The sequence below is a fragment of the Malaclemys terrapin genome, chromosome 5 (genome assembly GCF_027887155.1).
Source record: "Malaclemys terrapin pileata isolate rMalTer1 chromosome 5, rMalTer1.hap1, whole genome shotgun sequence".
Lineage (NCBI taxonomy): Eukaryota > Metazoa > Chordata > Testudines > Emydidae > Malaclemys > Malaclemys terrapin.
In genome coordinates, this window is record NC_071509.1 from 124,329,313 (window position 1) to 124,348,322 (window position 19,010).

The window sequence follows — 19,010 nt, forward strand, 5'->3', positions numbered from 1 at the left end:
GCCCCCTTCAACAAGTTTTATTGAAATGTTGTTACTAAAGAGTCTCCGCAGTGGCTTAGGGTATTGTGCGTTACAAGGTTTAATAGAGCAAAAAACCTTCCAGTTTACTGCTGTTTTTATTTTAAAAATAAAAAAGCCTGGCTTTAGCGTGTCTAAGAGGATGGCACTGGGTGTTGTTTATATGGCTGGGATGCGATAGAGAGCCATGGGATAGCCAAAGCACTGTACTGTTAAACCTGAAAGGGTTGCTGAAGTTGACTTGATGTTGACGTAGATGCCCTGATGTTGAGAATCCGTCAGAATTGACTCAACCTTTCAACTTTTCAAAGCACATAAAAATAAGTTCTGTGCAGTTTGCTGTATGGCTCTGTTTTGAATGAGATCTTGCAAACTGAGGCCTGGATCCTACAAGCTACTCTGCACAGCTTGATGCCTAAACCCACCAAGGAGCCCCTTTTGACCTCAGTGCTGTAGAGCAGCCCACCCATAGCGAGCAATTTTCAGGAATCGAGCGTAAGGTCTTGTGTGCGCTATATGGTCACCAAAAATTCCCTGTGTGTAGTGTATAGAAGTAACTTTGGATGGACTGATTAAAAGAACAAATAGATATTTTAGTTGAATTGTTTTGTTTTTGGTGTTTAAAAAAAAAAAAAAAAGCTAACACTTTCACAGGGTGTTTATAACTGAAAAATGGATTATCCTTCTTGACCGCATACCCTACTTTTCTTCTGTAGTCTCCTGTTCAGTTTTTACCTCTGAAAATAAACTTTCTAAAGAGGGTCACTGTATGAGAGATTGCTAATAAGTTGTTCTGCTTTACCAATAGGTGCAGCTGCATCACAGATTCTATAATAGAACTAAAATGTTTTTTCCATATTTTTAAATAACTATTGTATGCCAGTTACGGATTTAAAAAAAAAAACAGACCCAATATAAATGGGCTAAAGGAAATCATTATAGTTCCATTATTTTAAAATTATTAAAATGTGTAATGGATTCAAACAACTAAAAACAATTTTTAAACTGAAGTGACACTTGTTTTGTTTGTAATCATGGGCTGGGAGAGACTTTCAGGACTCCTGAAAGTCAATTCTTGGTTCCCAAGTGGGCCTCAGGTGGAATAAATGGTAGGAAATACTACAATAAACTGTTAGGATGATAATTGTAGAAATTTTATTATTTTTGTGAAAATCTTTCATATAGAAACAATCAGAAGGGGCTAAAATTGTAAACTATTCTGTTTTTTCAGTATGGAGCTCAAGCCCTATCAGAAGATAGGTTTGAACTGGCTAGCGCTACTGCATAAACATGGATTGAATGGTATTTTAGCTGATGAAATGGTAAGTAGAAAACTGAATATTTAAGAAATTTTAAACTGCTGATCTGACCTACTTCTATCTAAATAGTTCATATACTACCCTTAAATGATGTGTTCTGTAACCACAAATTAGTAACTTGACATTGATTTAGTTGAAAAACTTTACCAGTGGAAAATCACTTTAAAACTGTTGCTTTGAATTTTTTTCCTTTCCTTAAATTAATTGTGAGTTACTGTAGCTGTAACTAGTGAACTATTACTCACAATCTCACAATAAAAAGTGTCCTTAAATATTCTGAGGGCTATGCCATTAATATTTTTTGTAAGTCAGAAGTAGAAATGAGATTGAGACAATTGCATTCATACTGTATTGTAAAATTAATTTAAATTTGGAAATCACAAGTTCCTTTGTTTTACGCAGTTACTCAAATTGCAATATCCCTTTACGAGAGAAGGGCTTGAATTTCATAGCATTGGATAACTGGGGATCAGATGATGGTTTTGGGTAGTGGAAGCCACTCACATAGCAAAAAGGTTTCTTGAACAAGTAGATGTTTCTCACTGCGATGACATCATACATTTCAGGTGTCTAGTACCAGATTGTAATTTAACCCATAATACATTTTTCAAATTCTCTTCACCACTTCTAAAACAGCCAGAAGATTGTGAGAAAGGTAGAATAGCAGAGCCCCTATCCTCCCACTAACTTCTCCCTTCCTTCCCCCCCAGCATTTGGCTGTCAGCAGTGAACTCCCTTCTCCCTGTGTCTCTGGGTTTGAAATGGTTTGAGAGAGAAGGTTATGGATTTCTGGGTTCTTAAGTGGCTGTCACCTGTAATTCTGACACTCTTGGCTAAATTTACAAGAAGTGATATGCTTGGTGCTATTGCTATGGATATCATTAGGACTCAAATAATGTTCCTTGATTTCCAAGTATTTCACCCTACACTTGACATTAATCCTACTAATACCTCTGTGTGTGGGGTAGATAAGTATTAAGTATTTTAAATAGAAAACACACAAAGACAGTACAGTAAAAGTTGCTAGAAGCCTACTCCTATGGCGAAGAGCTTTCTACTAAATTTCTCTTCAGAATCCTCGTCTATATCACTCTTGCCGTAAATACACGGAATACTCTTTACAAAGATGGTCCTTTATATATAGGGCACTCAAAGGAGTGCTCTGGATTCCAAATAATGGTCTGCACATCAGTACCACAGGCTGTGGGAAGACAAGTAAAAGGGGACGGACAGATTAAAATTTAAAATGAGAACATTATAAATGGATAAGAATAAATGAAAAGACAGATTAATCTGTAATGAGGTAAGGTTCAGAGGAAGAGAGTCATTAAATGATTAGAGGATGATTACTCTCCTATTCAGGTGAGTTTCAGGAAGTATATTGTCTAAAATATAGCTGTTAAACACTAATATTTTTTATTTTTGTTACACTTTTCCTCTGACCATATCTAAACACTTGAAAAATATTAAGTTATCAACTCATTAGTCCCAACTATTCTTACTTTTACAATGACTATATATCAATTTTAGTTTAAACTGTTAATGTTTCTTCCTAGGGTTTAGGAAAAACAATACAAGCTATAGCATTCCTGGCATACCTCTACCAAGAGGGTGATAAAGGTCCTCATTTGATTGTTGTGCCAGCTTCAACTTTAGGTAAGTTAAGGATTTCACAAGTATTTGTAATGAAATAAAACAATCCTGATTCACTAATAAAAAGATTCTGCAGATTGAAGTTTTACGATCACATCTTTATATATAAATCCTGTTTACTTCAGAGGAAAGTTGGTGATGTAATTTCTTTACGATAATGTTGAGTTTTCTAAGGGTATGTCTACACTGCAATTAGACACCCATGGCTGAGTCAGGCTCACGGGGCTTGAGCTGCAGGGATGTTTAATTGCAGTGTAGACTTCTTGGACCTTCCCACCTCGCAGGCTCCTAGAGTCCAGGTTCCAGACCAAGCCTGAAAGCCTACACTGCAAAATAGCCCCGCAGCCTGAGCCCAAGTCAGCTGGCATGGGCCTGCCGTGGGTGTCTAATTGCAGTATAGATACACCCTCAGTGGTTGAAACTAAAGCTGTTAAACTGAGTTGAAGCCATAGTCTATATTGATACTGAATTTCTTTTAAGACACTTGCATTGAAATTACAGGTTGTAAGTAGGTACAAAAGTGATACTTTAAAAAAAAATTATGTATATTTTGCAAAATGCAGCTACAATTTTAATGCAGTTCTAGTGTGTTAATTTTACTCTAACTTTGGTAGATTCCGGTCACTTAACACAGAATAAGACTGATGTAATTGGTGTTTTATTTCTCTACCACGATCACTTAACTTAAGGGTAGATTTCATTTTTTAAAAATATTACCGGACCCCTTTTGCACTACAGAATCCCTTGCAAAGGTATGCCAGATCCCTAAAAATGACGGGCTCTGTGCAGAGCTATCAATCTCTTGCTTTTTCATGATTATTAAACTCACGTTGTTAAAGAACAAAATTTCCCTTACCGTAAAACAATTTTGTGGAATTTTTTAACCACTTGTTTGCTTTGATGACCCGTAGGCAAGATTTATAGTTGGATAACTTCCTAGCTGATGTTTAAATGAAATCATTTATAACTTCCAGGTTTTAAACTGCCTATTTTAATTTACGGTATTATGTAGCTAAATAGCTTGTCTCTTTCACCAACAGAAATTGGCCAGTAAAAGATTTTACCTCACCCAGCTTGTTTCTATTTTAATTTAGACCCTCTTGCTTGTCTAAAATAGCTTCATTTAAATGTGCATTTTTACAATTGAGTCCATCTATTCCAATAATTAAAAGGATATCTTTTCTTTACATCTGAAAGATGTACAGTGAAAGATCTGCTTTCTTGGGTTTTTAAAATGATTTTTAAAGACTTGTGAAAGGTGCCAAATTGATAGCTCTAGAGATGGTAGTCCTTGGCCAAAATAAAGTATAGTGTGGGGAGGGCAAGAGCAAGGTATCTATAGCTGTGTTGTCTTAAAGGTCCCTGTCTTAAAGGTCCCTTCTAGGAGGCTATAGGGTAGTTCAGTCTCCATCCCCATTTGGTCCTTAGACCTGTCTGCAGAGATGCCAGTTGTGATGATTTGGGCATCTGTCCATTGAGACCAACCCATGTGTCACATACAACCACAGCTGTCAGTTTGACTCAGTAAGATTGTCAGCAACAACTTTTTATCATTATCTGCCTGGACTTCAACGTAGATGTGAGAGAATTTCTATCCCTTTTCCAATTCCTGCATCAAGTTTTGTGATGAGGCACTTGTAAATAAAGGTCTCTAGAAATAATTGTTTTAGAGAAATAAATGTCCATTCAGCCCAGAGTCTGAGTATTCTGCACTGGGAAGTTGAGTTTTAACTAATACTGTTTTATATCAAACATCATGATGTTAATGAGCAGAAAAAAATTGAGTCCTTGTAAATTTACATCTAAAATGTGAGCTGTACAGGAGTAATGAAAATCCTCTTTAAAAATGTTTCCTTGAATTATGTAAAAAACCTGGCCTTTTCTTAATTCCCAAGCTCCTGTATATTAGTTTCCAGTGAACGTGGGAAATATGTAGTATCTTTGTCAGCTATTTTTAACATTGCAAGATTTTATAACACAGAAATTTATAAAACAATATCACATTTTTGCTTCAATATAATTTTATTTGATTTGTAACTGATTTTAGTCTAGTGCTGAAGAAACCTAAAATGTGTTGCCAAGTGTATTAGTTTATATAAGATTCATATATTGCTTTTTAATAATCTTTTACAGATAACTGGATAAGAGAGGTTAATCTGTGGTGTCCTGCTCTTGATGTCCTTTTTTATTATGGTAAGAAATCTATTAGTGTTCAAAATACAGAAGCAAAAACATAAGTTTTAAGGCTAATCTGATAATGTGGCTGCATGTGCAACATAATAGAACATGAAATAGACATTGGACAGAGTTTTCAAGATAATAGTTTAAATACAGATAGTTAATGCACAAAAAATATTGTACTAATGTGTCTATTTTTTTCTTCCTGTAGGATCCCAAGAGGATCGTAAGCAACTCAGAATTGACATTAATAATAAAGTTGTAAATTTCAATGTGATTGTGACCACGTAAGTACTGTAATTAAAAGAAACCAGTAAACGAAATCAAAATGTTGCTCTACTGACCTCTAGTGGTATTACCGAGCATCATCAGCTTCTTGAATATAGAATCATATTTCAGCTCTCAAACAAGGAGTTGAATTGGGTCAGCAGAGAGTACTGTCCATTGATTTTTTTCAGTCCTACTGTTCACATGGCCAGTGTCAAAGCTTGGCACCTTTTTTGTGGTAGATATGTAAAACTGCTCTGACCCACAGCATGGTACTGCTTTCTCTGCCTTTAGTCAATACAGAAGGAAGAGTTTAGAATACAACCAAGAGCTGTGGGAGCTACACAAGAAATGCCACCATCACTGGTAGCTCAAGATAGGTGGAAGAAGCTCACAAACTATTGTGATGTTGGATATCAACATCATATAGAGTACTATAAGATGTTGTCTTATGGTGACTAACAGCATGGGGAAGAGAAGGGTACTGGAAAAATATATCAGAGATTTCTCCTTAAATGGAAGACCGCTTAAGGGGAGTTGAATGAGGAAAGCTGTGTATGGGTACATTCCTGTACGTGCCACCGTCTAGATTTGACCATTATGGAGAATTGTAATTGATTGAAAATGCAAATTAAAGTAAAAGGCCCAGGAATTCTCTTCCTTTGGAAAGTTTTGAAATATCTTGTGCAATTTCCTTCCTTTTTAGAAGTTAGACATTTCAAGATGAAGATTTTACTTAAAAAAAAGTAAGCTCACATTCATCTGTAATTTTCCAGTGCCAAATTGTGTTCTGTAACAAACAAAAAAAAGCAACTGTTCCCTAAAGTCACCAGTATTATTGTATCCCAAAGTCCTTCATGTACCCCTTGTAAATACACAGTACAAATACTCAACATTTGCAAAATGCAAACATAACTTGCTTTGGGCTTTTTACATCTTTTATCCCATCTGTATAAAAAATATTGGGGCTTATGTGTCTGTCCTCGTTTGTGGCTCTCAGGCCCCTTCATTCTTTAGAAATGTGCCCCCAGATTGTTAAATCAAACAAGAATGTGCCTTGTCTTCAATATTTTTGTACTAAACTTTCCATTAAATATTTTTTTATATCATAGGTTTTCTACTTTTCTCTTTTTTTTTTTTCTTTTTCTATTTTTTATTTGATTCTGCCATTGACTTGGCTTTATACTTTCAGATTTTCAGCTGGTTAGGTTTTCCTTTTCTTAATCTAAAGCTCCTTTCACTCCCATTCTCCCTTCTTCCTATGTGACTGCTTTTCTGATTACTTCTTCCTGCTCCCACTACCTCTTCCTCAGAAAGACACCTGTCAGTCACTCACCTTAGGAATGAAGAGTTAAAGGTGAGGCCTGCTCACCAGACATAAATTGGAACTGATTGATTGATGCAGGGCAGAGGTTCTGGTGTCAGACAGGACCATGGGACCATCCCCTAACTAGATGAAGGAATGTGTAAATGCAAGACCAGTTGTCCCTTGTGCTGTTGGAGATGGCAAGGAGTCATTAAACCTGTTTGGAATTTAGTTTAACTACTAGAATCTGTGTCTAAGTTCATAAGCTGACTTGCACCTCTTTAAGTGCATGTTTAAAACTTAACAAACCTCTACACATACTCAGTAATTTGTAAACATGCATAACTTGGTTCTCGCAAACAACTTTTTTAAGCCTTGAGACAGTCTCAGTTAAGACTACTGAGTTTAAAACCTCAGAAATGTAATATCCCTCTTTTTAAAAATGAAAGAAAAAAATTAACAAAGTAATGTGAATATTTTGAGTCAAGAAATGTGTGAATTTCACCTTCACAGAATTCTGATGGCAATAAGGATTTTGCTCAGAATGTAGTAGACCGGTGTTGGGCAAACTTTTTGACCTGAGGGCCACATCCGGATATAGAAATTGTATGGCGGGCCATGAATGCTCACAAATTGGGGGTTGGGACCAAGGGGTTCAGAGGGATGGGGATCGGGGATCAGGGCTAGGGCTGGGGCTCGGGTGCAGGCTCCAGGTGGTGCTTACCTCATGCAGCTCCCGGAAGCAGCGTCATGCCCCTCCTCTGGCTCCTACGCAGAGGCGCAGTGTCAGGCGGCTCTGCATTTTGCCCCGTCCGCAGCCACCGTTCCCATTGGTTCCCGGCCAATGGGAGCTGTGGGGGGTAGCACTTGGGGTGGGGGCTGCATGCGGAGCCCCCGGCCCTGGCTGCCCCTACACATTAGAGCAGGATTGGGGACATGCCACTACTTCCAGGAGCCGCACGGAAAGCCCCCGACCCTGCTCGCTGGAGCACGGAGCGGGGCAAGCCCATCCCCCTGCTCCCTGGCAGGAGCTCGAGGGCCCGATTAAAAGGTCCGACAGGCCGGACGTGGCCAGCGGGCGGTGGTTTGCCCACCCCTGTAGTAGACATTGAAGTTCTATATTGAGAATTGATTATGCAGAATATCAGCTTCTTTTTTGGTATTCTGTAATTGTCAGCTCCAAACTGTTGTGGTTGGTCTCTTTCAAAGATACTGCTTATTGGGACATTATCATTTTGTTTAAATGTCTGGTATGTCATACTTTTAGGGCTTATAATTTAACTGAGTTTAAATTGCAGTATACCCTGTGTTAATAGAAGTATTAAACATTCACTTACTATGTATTCCTCTGACAGGTATAACTCTGCAATTAGCAGTGCAGATGACCGTAGCCTGTTTCGCCGTCTGAAGCTTAACTATGCAATCTTTGATGAAGGTCACATGTTGAAGAACATGGGTTCTGTACGCTACCAGCACCTAATGACAATTAACGTAAGAGATTTTTTTTTTGAGTAGTCCTACCCTCCATTTACTCGTGGGGGCATGATGAAATTTTGGTCTGAAACAAGAAATAGAATTCTTAATATAAGGCATTGTATGTTACAAATTTAGGAACATGATTGCATGCAACTAAATGCCAGTCTGGATATAGAACTAGTTCGTACTTTGGTAACTGTAAATGGAGATTTATTTCCCAACCAAATATAAAGCATCTTCTTCTTACAGGGTCTCTCTAAGGTAGTAGTCAAATTTTAGAGTTTTTTGCTTGATCTCAAAGTCTTGCACTGAAATACAAATTGTCTAAGATGCAATAACCACCTGTAAATAGTTCTCAAACTATAGAAAAGAGATTGTGCCAAAATGATAGGGTACTTGGGTGTGTATGAAGGGTTTACTACTCTGGTTAATATAAATCATACAAATTAAGAGTTGTAAGAGGTATGTGTGTGCAGGTCTAAAAAGAGACAATAATTATGCTGATGAGCTGTTTAACCTATTTGAAAACATGCCACGGTCTAAAGTTGGGGGAGGAACAAACATGAGGATTTCAGGAATCACTTTTCAACTACAATTGACTTGAAAAGAAGTAAGGTATACAGCAAATCTCATGAGGTAAATTTCCAACTTAACCCTTTCAAAAATTTCCAGGCAACCCAGCATTTCTTGCAGAAGAAGCAAAATGTGGCTGTAAGAAATATCATCCATTCAGAAAACTTGAGGCATGTTACTAGGTGGGGCCATGGTGAAAATTTCCACATGGCGTGCTCTGCTTATTTTGTTAATAAACTAACATCACTGGAAACTAGTCCATTTGATGCATATTGTGGGCATGAAATATATGGTTGAAAAAAGGGATAGAACTGAATGCTAAATTCCTGTCTTCTGTGACTTTTTCAGCACAAAATTTGCCTAAACTATTCTTTAGAAGGAAAATTTTAATTCCTCTGGTATTCATTTCATGTTATTTTTGTGACTTTTCATATTGGCCGAATAGGCGAAGAATCGTCTGCTGCTAACAGGCACTCCAGTTCAAAATAACCTGTTGGAATTAATGTCTCTCTTGAATTTTGTCATGCCACATATGTTCAGTGGTAGCACCAGTGAAATCCGGAGGATGTTCTCTTCAAAAACAGTAAGCAGTAAAAATACTTTTTATTTCAAAAGGATACTTTCATTGCTGTAATGCTCCTCTTTTACGCAGTTTGGTTTAGTTATTATTTAGTTATTCCCAAGTTTTGGGAACTTGGTACACCCTTGAAAACATCACATCCATACAAACTAAACCAAATGGGTGAAATTGTATTGTAGCTCAGTGTCCCAAAACTCTCTTGTAATTTTTGGTTACATGAGACCAAAGGAGGGCACTTTTTTCCCTTCTCTGGTTCCTGGATGATTGTCTCTCAGGTTGGAGCATGCAAACTAAGTAATAATAATGGCTTTAATAGAGTTGAGAATTTTCACATTATAAAACTTTGAATTTTTTCTAATATTTTTCTTAGAAAGCTGCTGAAGAACACAGTATATATGAAAAGGAGCGGATTGCTCACGCGAAGCAGATCATAAAGCCATTTATCTTGAGAAGAGTAAAGGATGAGGTAAATCTGTTAACTTGCAGCTATGCTAATGAATCTGAAGTGGTGGTGTAGCCATGTTGGTCCCAGGCTATGGAAGACAAGGTGGGTGAGGTAATATCTTTTATTGGACCAGCTTCTGTTGTGAAGAGGACAAAGTTTCGAGCTTCACAGAGCTTTTTGTCAGGTCCCTCTGTGAAGCTTGAAAGCTTATCCCCTCCATGAACAGAAGATGGTCCAATAAAAAATATACCTCACCCAACTAGTCTCCCTCAATGAATATGAAATAATTTTATTTTTGTTGTGTAAAACATTGAGAACTCTTTTAAAAGGTAACACAAGAACTTAATTTTAGGAAACTTAATAGCAGTGAAGATATTGAAAATTCTTATAGTATATGCAAGAACCTTCTGTAGGGTTTGGGTGACATTTTCTTGAGCCTCTGTCCCCTACCTTAGACCCAATCAGTCCACTTCTCATCACCAGAAGTCTACAACTCCTTCCCAACCACCCCACCCCACCAAAATGAGGCTTCAGCTACTTCTCTTCTTCCATGAGTTACTCTTCTTTTCCTCATAGAACTTTACTTTTTGCCCAGACTGTTTCTGGTGCTTATTTGTTTCCTGCCTCTTTCTGTTTACAGCATTGTAAGTGATTGTCCCGATGGCATCTCTGAGGTTTGCTGTTCTGTTAAGCTGTAGCCAACAAATGAGTGGCCTCACTTATCACAAGTGCTATTCTGCTTCACAGTATCATCATTTTAATCAAAAGATTAACTGCATATATATGGTATAGCTGCAACTGTGGGTTTAAAGTATCTTGGGGTCCTCAAAGCCTTTTTTGTTCTGTTTAAGAACCCAAAGACCATTAGGATGCTTGGTTCTGTCCCTGGTAGAAGTAGCTTGTCACTGGCCCCTTCCATCTAGGATTGCCTGCATGTAAGAATCGAACAAATTATAACAGCATTTGCATTCTAATGTGTAGAAATTTGATCTTAATCTTGCTGACATTTCTTCTTTCCCTGTTTGTTAATGTGTTCCCTTCACTGCTTAGTGCCATCTGTTACTAGTTAATCAACAAACCCTAAGCAGAGATTTGTCTGATAAGTAGGAAAATACTTTTCAAATATTTTTAAAAATATTTCTTCAACTTTGAAGTCTATAGACTTCAATTCTTAGGACATGATTCGAAGTCCATTACGGTCAGTGAAAAGACTTAATGGTTTTTAATGGTCTGTTGATCAGGCCCCTAAAGAGTTGCTCTTAAATACACATTGTTGCAGTTCACCTTGTGGGCAAAGCACAATTTCAAACCATTCAGAGTAATCATTATTCACTTGAAATTTTTATCTTGTCTCATCAGGTCCTTAAACAACTACCCCCCAAAAAAGATCTTATTGAGTTGTGTGATATGTCAGAGAAACAGGAACAGCTGTACTATGACCTCTTCAACAAACTAAAGAAATCTATTGACAGCCAGGGTATGTGAGGGTCTGGTTGTTTTTCCCAAACTGTCTCTTAAATTGTACTAAGTTTTTGATTTGTGGAAACATCCAATACTCATTAGTTTTAGAAAACTCAGGTCATAGTTGCATAGATTTCAATTGTTCAATTTTTTTATTTGTGTCATTAAATCAAATGTGTGGAAATGATGGCAATATTTTTTTGGTCATAGAAAAAAACTCAGAAATGGGCAATGTCATGATGCAGCTGAGAAAAATGGCAAATCATCCTCTCTTACACCGCCAGTATTACACAGCTGACAAACTGAAGATGATGTCAATGCTTATGCTCAAGGTATGCTCATAGGATTCACAAACATACTGTAACTTCTCTGAATTCTTCTTTCCAGGATCTTGAACAACAATGTTTGGGTGCCAGTCACTTGATCAGAAGTACCTATTTGTAAAACTTTATTTCTTTAGATTTTTCCAGTTGCATTTATCCAATGCCCAGATTTCATTGCAGACATTTTAAAATTTGAAAATAAACTTCCAGATCAGCTCTAAGAAGACTTGCTTAGGAAAGACATTTCTGGTCCCACATTAGACCACTTTTCGTCAGCCCCCTCATTTTCTTGGTTGACCCATCTCCTTATTATGTGAAAAGCTTGGGAGAACAGTTGGGTCTGCCAGCATTTCCTGAAGGTCACCAAATGTGGGCTGTAGAGAACCGAAGTGGGGAAAGCGTATATACATGAACTATCGTTTTCCTAATTTGGCTTTGATTAACTCACACTGTGTTTTGGATTAGATCTCTTTTTAAAACAAGAAAATTAAGAACCAATTTGAAAATATAATAGGCACCTTAATAAAAGTATAAATGTAACCAGATTTGAATGTGAACATGTCAGCTGTACCTGGAGCCTAATTTGCTGGGGGGGCCTCCAGGGGGGAGATGAAGCAGTTTGCCCCCCCCCCCTTTTTTTTTTTCCAATCTCCTCTCCCACTTTATAGATATGGCTCTTTTCCTTTCCTCTTTTTGCCCTGGCATGACATCCCTCTACCAGCACTACAACCTGGTGAGGGCTTCCCATGTTATCTATCATTGATCCAAGGATTGGATTCCCCATGAAGGAGTATTTCTTCAAGGGAAAAGGAGTGACATAGGGATAAAAGGTCCTATGGTTTGAGGGTGTGTGGTTGGTGGCTAGTGAAGTAAAAGGTATTCCCAGTAGTTCTTCATAATTCAAGTTTCTGTAGAATCTTACCTCAGATGACAAACATCAATCCTCCACCATCTCCTATAAACAGAACTTGAAGAGTTAATTTTGCCTGGTTTCTGGTGCTTTTGTTCTCTGCAAAAATATTGGGTGCAACTGTAGTTGCATAATCTTACTGGCTCTTTAAGGTAAGTATAAATATGCCTACAGTGGAATGCATTATATTCATTTTGTTACCTTTTTTACTTTTAGGAACCCACGCATTGTGATGCCAATCCTGACCTCATCTTCGAAGATATGTCTGTGATGACAGATTTTGAACTGCATTTGCTTTGTAAACAGTATGCTAGTGTCAGTGACTTTAAGTTAGAGATGGATACAATTTTGGATTCTGGAAAATTTAGAACACTTGAGCGCATCCTCTCTGACCTTAAAGAAAAGGTTTGCACTAAAAGAATATTCTAGTTTAAATGTCTTCTGCTTTTCACAACTTTGTTTACCACTGATTTACTGAATCCCTATTAACAGGCAGCTTTTACATGCTAACTTGATTTTTCTATAGAATACTACAGGATAGCTTATGACTTTATTGCACGTATTTGATAGAACTGAACTGCTGTTCTATGTCACACATGCAGTTGATTGAATAGGGGAAATTGCCGTCCTGCAAAAGTGTTCAAAGAAGTGTGTTTAGGGTTGCTCAATGTTCAGTGCTAACAGTAATGAATCATATTGCTTTTCTGAAAAAGCTGTTTTTTTACCTTTTGTACAAATAAATAGGATTAGATATTATAGTGTATATAAAACTGTGCAAAAACAATATTTAAAGCTTAGGGAAAACTAAATGTTTTCCCCTGTTTCCTCCAATAATCAGAATATTCATCCTGGAACACTACCATAGCCTCTTAAGGTATGTCTCAACAGCAGCTGGGTGGTGTAATTCCTAGCCTGGGTAAACATACTTGCGCTAGCTCTACTTGAGCTAGCACACTAAATATAGCAGCGTGGCCATGGTGACAGTTTGGACTACTTGCCCAAGTATGTACACAGGTTGTTGGGTGGCATTGTACTCGGGTGGCTAGCTCAAGCCACCACCTATGCCATTGTGGTCACTCTGCTATTTTTAGCATGTTGGCTCAAGTAGAGCTAGGAAGAAGGGGTGAAGATGATGATGGATTACAAAGACAAGATTATGGTGTTCATTACTTTAGGCATTTATACAGGCGCCTCGGACAGTAATGACCAGCAAGGCTATGTTTCTTCCCTGTTGCAAGGAAAACAATTTCAAAATAAATCTATTTTAGTAAAAGTATTACTCGTGTGGGTTTTTGTGTGTTTGCAGTTGCACGTATAAGAGATTTTACTGTATTTAACTGCTAGTGCCCAAATTACGTAAATGTTCAAATTTGGGTGCCTTAAGTTAGTAATCTAAATACGTGTTTTGGCACCTAAATAAAAGTGATCTGCTATTCCGGGGTGCCGAACACCCCACCTCTTGTTGAAAGTAGACCAGTTTTATTTAAGTGTCTAAATATGGATTTTGGTGGCTGATCTAGGCATAGAGGTTGGAAAATTTAGGCCCAAATATAGAGTGCAAATAAGTGATTTTCTAATAAAATATTTATGTAATTAATGTCTTCCCTAACTGACTTCTTTTCCTCCTTCCCCAGGGTGATAGAGTTGTATTGTTTAGCCAGTTTACTATGATGCTGGACATTTTGGAAGTTCTCCTAAAACAGCAACAGCACCGATATATTAGGCTGGATGGAAAGACACAGATTTCTGAAAGGTAAGTGAAACTTTCTTTGTAGAAGGTGCGAGTAAGTTAATGCACATGTGCAGTTGTTTTTCCCACAAAGTTGAGAATTTCAGGTGTAGACATTCACTACAGCAATGGGAGGGGTTCTCCCATCATGTAGTTAATCCACCTTCTCCTTAAGACGTGGTAGCTAGATTGACAGAAAAATTGTAGCACTGTCTACATAGGGGGGGTTAGTTTAACTAGGTGGCTCAGGGATGTTGATTTTTTCACACCCCTGAGTGACATAGCTCGGTCGACTTAACCTTTGAGTGTAGACCTCTCTGTCCCTCCACTGGCTCTCCTTTCTCCACTAAACCAAATTCAAGTTTCTTGTCTTCACCATCTGGTCCCCTGATATTCTCCTCTTTCCTATCTACCCTTTGTTTCTTTAAGCATCATCCTCTCCACTCTCCCACAGATGTCAGTCAATGCCCTCCTTGGCTTCTTCCACAGTCTTTTCTATTTTTTCTTCTGTCACCTTCTATTTGTAAAGTGCCCTTTCTGAGCTGGTTTGGAAGGCCGCTAACCTCTCTTGACTCAGTCTTCTCCTTAAGATCCTCTTTAGCCATCTGATAGTGATTAGGATGTGAGGCCCTTGGGAGTAATGAATTTTTATGTGTAAATTGGTGGGGGGGAGGAGTGTATTTATATTAAAAAAGTGGAACTGAAAGGATATCACTCTTCATCCTGACTGCTTTGCTTACATATTGATTCCCCCCCCCCCCCCCCCCCCATTCCTCTGTCTAGAAAACAGCTATTGTAATTAACAGAATTGTTTTTCACAAGGCATGATTTGTGTGTGCTTTAATTTTGTAGGATACATCTGATAGATGAATTCAATACAGATATGGGTATTTTTGTATTCCTACTTTCGACCAAAGCTGGTGGCCTAGGAATAAATTTGACTTCAGCAAATATTGTTATTCTTCATGACATTGACTGCAATCCTTACAATGACAAGCAAGCAGAAGATCGATGCCATAGAGTAGGTCAGACCAGGTAAGTTTTTAATTAATATTACATTAGCAAACTGAAAGAAGTGTATGCAGCGTGTGTTTGTCCCTGCCTGCTCTATAGTTCGGAGATGGTGGATATTAGGGAGATGGAAGAAGAAAAGATACAGGTAGTTGAAAGTAACGTGCAGAGGAGAATGGCAGGCAAGCAGAGAGTAGACAGAGTGCACATGGAAGAAATTAGGGGGAAGATGAATTGGGACTTTGATAAACTGGAGAATTTGAGGTGGGTTGTACATGTGATAAGAGCAATCAGCAAAGAAAGTATGGGAAGAAGATGACAGCAAGATAGGCCATGAAAGACAGAGGATATGATGGAAGGACTGTTAGAGAAGTTGGAAGAGAAAAGGATTGGAAATCAAAGACCTGTGAATTTGTGCCATGGACCGAAAGGAGTGCAAGGAATCATGGGCACCTCCTGTCCCTTGTAAATGGGAAAAGAAGTCAAGGAGTGAAGTGAAGAAGTGATTGCACTAATTTGAGAGAGTTGGATTTTAGCAGGCCTTGGGTAGGCATGATAACTTTCTGGGAGGTATCAGGCTAAATAGCTCCAAACTGGAAAGGAACAAGTAATTCTTAATTCACAATAATGATATAATAGACTTACTCCTCTTTTTTGTGCGTTTTAGAGAAGTACAAGTCATAAAGCTAATCAGTAAAGGGACCATTGAGGAGTCTATGCTCAAAATCAGTCAGCAGAAGTTGAAGCTAGAGCAAGATATGACTGCAGTAGATTTAGGTAAGTCTTTATTACTCTTATTAGTTAATATCATATTTCATAGCTGTGCTCTATATAGAACTAAATAAATTTGCTACTTCTCCTTAAAATGCAGTTATACTTTGAAAACTGAGTCCTTGGTGTTGAAAATCCAGACTGCTTCCCCTGTCCCCTGTCTTATTGTCACCTAGTTTTCTCTTAACTTCTGCAATGCACTTATGTAAAATAGAAATTAATATTAAAAATACCACCAGATTTACTGTACTGATTATATTCACTTTCCTGGTTAATTCAATAAAAACCTTCATTTTTATTTCACTTGAAGCTGCCCCAGAACTCAATACTGGAATATCACAAATGCAGGGGCTTGCCTCTGAATACTCTGGGCATGATGGATGATTACAGTTGATAATCTTAGTAGTGAAAACCCAATGGTGTTCTACACATTGAAAGAGCTACAGTCAAGTCAAGGGGGAGGGACTTCTTGTTGAAGTGTAAAACTAGACAGAGCCTTACTGGTTGGGTGAACAGGGTTTATTCATGTGAAATGTTTTCATTAATGCAGCATTAATGGTTTGCTTTTATTCTGCAGGAGAAGAAGGGACCATTCCAGCAGATATAGCCACATTATTAAAAACTTCATTAGGTCTGTAAAATGTAAATAAAATAGCTGTGGATTTTATTGGGGAGAAAAAGGCAATGTGGTACACCCATGGACTTTTACATTACTGGTGACCATAAGTTTTATGAACATTTATAACTTTTTGTAATTCCTTTCCTGTATTTCTCATGGTATTGAAGATTTTTAACACTGATAGAATTCTCCAGATGCTTGAAAACAAAATGTGTAAATGCCACACACATATGTAGTGCATAAAATGTTGAATAATCCATATTTTACAAAGCCGTTTTAAAAATGGGGACCTAGTTAGTGATGACTTTACCAGATCTGCTAATGCTTAAGATTTGTCAGTATTTTTGTAATTATTTCTACCTCCCAAATATATATAAGAACTGTCTGTTTCACTGGATAATGTGTGTAGATTTTTTTTTACATGTGCCTTATTTGACAATGCTCATGTCTGTTTATGCTTGTTTTTGTTCATTTGAAGTACCGTACTGTTTTTGTATCAACTTGTTCAAATAAAATTGTCTAGATGACCTGGTTCTTTTTTATTTGAAACCATGTTCTACTTTACCAGTAGGAACAAAATAAAAAGCAGCAGCTTTCAAACTGTTTCAGATATTCTACTCTAACTGCTCTTTGCTTAATCAAATAATGGTAATATTTCATGTGTACTGCACTCAGAACTGTGCTTAGAAACATGGATGTAAAGATTGAATTCCTGCCCTATACAGGATCATGGCCTTAGGCTGAAAGTTCTAAAGACTTTATGCACTGAAAGTACTGGGTAGTTCTGTTGATTTCAGTGGGACCACTCAGTGTGTAAAATGAAGCATGTAAGGCAAAGATTTAATTATAAACAGGGCACAAGTGAGATCAATAACCAAGGTAAGGAAAAGAGAGGAATCCTAACAGGATTACAAGCATAAGGTTCTTTCTTTAAAGTGGGACCTAAGATGGCCCTAAACTTTGAGAAACCTCTGGAAAACAGCTCTTTGGAGGAGGTTATAAAAATGTTATGCAGCCCCAACCACCTCACTTGCTTCCTTGCTGCAGTTGGGGCTGGACTTTACCTCCTTTGACCTCTCCATGTCTAGGGAAACTTCTAGCATTTTGATCAAAACTCTTAATTTCTAGTCCTGCCTTATAATTACTCTAGTTAATTAGCTAATCTATAGGGGTATGTCTACACAACAGCTGGGAGGTGAGATTCCTAGCTCAGGTGAGACATACTCATGATAACCTCTGCTCAAAGTAAAATGCTAAAAACCCATTTAACTGCAGCTGCATGAACAGTGGTTTGAGCTAGCCACCCAAGTACAATCCTATCTGACTTCCTGGGTATGTACATGGGTAGTTAGCCTGAGGAAGCGGGACACAGTGTACCTGGGAGAAGACAGTAAAGAGCAGATGAGAGGCCTGAGAAGAGGAGAGACAAAGAGCAGCAGAGAATTGCCTGAGGGAAAGAGCTGCAGGAAAGCTCAAGGAGAGCAGTAACTGAGCTGCTGGTAATAAATTCAAAGGAAATGGCTGAAGGATGGATTAGAGCTGGGGAACCTTGCCAAATTGAAGGAAGTCTGGTGCAGTGGCCCCTAGGAATGAGGAGAAGAACCAGCATGGTCAGGATAAAGTTGGGCCCAGAAGTAAGGGTTGACTTCAAAGGGATGTCCTGAGGAGCAGGTGTAGAACTCATAGGCAAGGAAGGTTCCCCTAAGCAAGGGAGGCCTGGGGGAATTAAATTCTGTAGGGAGCTTCTTGTGAGAAAGCTGACTTGAGGCTACGGGAGAAGACTTGAGTTCCAAGAATCGTTTTTCGCCCTCTTGGGTAGGAGACCTGGAGAGTGAGGCCCTGGAACAGGGATTAAGTAACTGTGACAGAGTGATTCGTGACTCTAAGGTTGGTGACCAGGGATAGTGACCTCCTAATGGTATTAAAGAGCTGCTGTGTTATAGCCTTGTTTTACTTTCGGGGTTTGAGAGGAATTGTTTTGTGGGTTTTTTGATGTTTACTGCAAGAGATCTGTGGACTGTGGTGCTTTATATGACTAAAAGGGTTTGAATCTGTGGTTTGCTGCTAATAGAGACAATATTCCTTTGTATGGGTGGCTGAAGAGGAAACTGAAGTAGGTGTATGGCTTGTTTCTTGCCTGCAATAGGGTTGCCCTGCCCTTCTCTGACAAACCTACTGTGTCTTTTCTTTAGTCCTGGAATTAAACAAGAACACACAACCTGCCACTGAAAGAAAAAACTGAGCTTCACATTGTCCAGGAGAAGACTAGAGTAGAAGTACAGAAGTAGTAAGGAATTGGCTCTCCGGTCTGTAGTCATCTAAAGCACAAACTAGATTAAGGAATCTCTAGGACAGCTCCAAGGTAGTTATT

General features: G+C 38.2%; 1 protein-coding gene across 4 annotated transcripts in view; it reads left to right on the forward strand.

Moving 5' to 3' along the window:
• Positions 1-17,166, forward strand: part of SMARCAD1 (SWI/SNF-related, matrix-associated actin-dependent regulator of chromatin, subfamily a, containing DEAD/H box 1) — a 70,921-nt gene extending 53,755 nt beyond the window's left edge. For all 4 annotated transcript variants that reach the window (XM_054029933.1, XM_054029935.1, XM_054029936.1 and 1 more), the window contains 14 exons: positions 1,250-1,340; positions 2,894-2,993; positions 5,124-5,183; positions 5,380-5,455; positions 8,097-8,232; positions 9,236-9,373; positions 9,741-9,836; positions 11,175-11,292; positions 11,487-11,608; positions 12,726-12,914; positions 14,144-14,262; positions 15,091-15,273; positions 15,917-16,026; positions 16,598-17,166. In XM_054029933.1, coding sequence (XP_053885908.1) covers positions 1,250-1,340; positions 2,894-2,993; positions 5,124-5,183; positions 5,380-5,455; positions 8,097-8,232; positions 9,236-9,373; positions 9,741-9,836; positions 11,175-11,292; positions 11,487-11,608; positions 12,726-12,914; positions 14,144-14,262; positions 15,091-15,273; positions 15,917-16,026; positions 16,598-16,659 — 1,600 coding nt within the window. In that variant the 3' untranslated portion in view covers positions 16,660-17,166. The remainder of the gene's footprint in view (positions 1-1,249; positions 1,341-2,893; positions 2,994-5,123; positions 5,184-5,379; positions 5,456-8,096; positions 8,233-9,235; positions 9,374-9,740; positions 9,837-11,174; positions 11,293-11,486; positions 11,609-12,725; positions 12,915-14,143; positions 14,263-15,090; positions 15,274-15,916; positions 16,027-16,597) is intronic.
• The last annotated feature ends 1,844 nt before the right edge of the window (positions 17,167-19,010 follow it).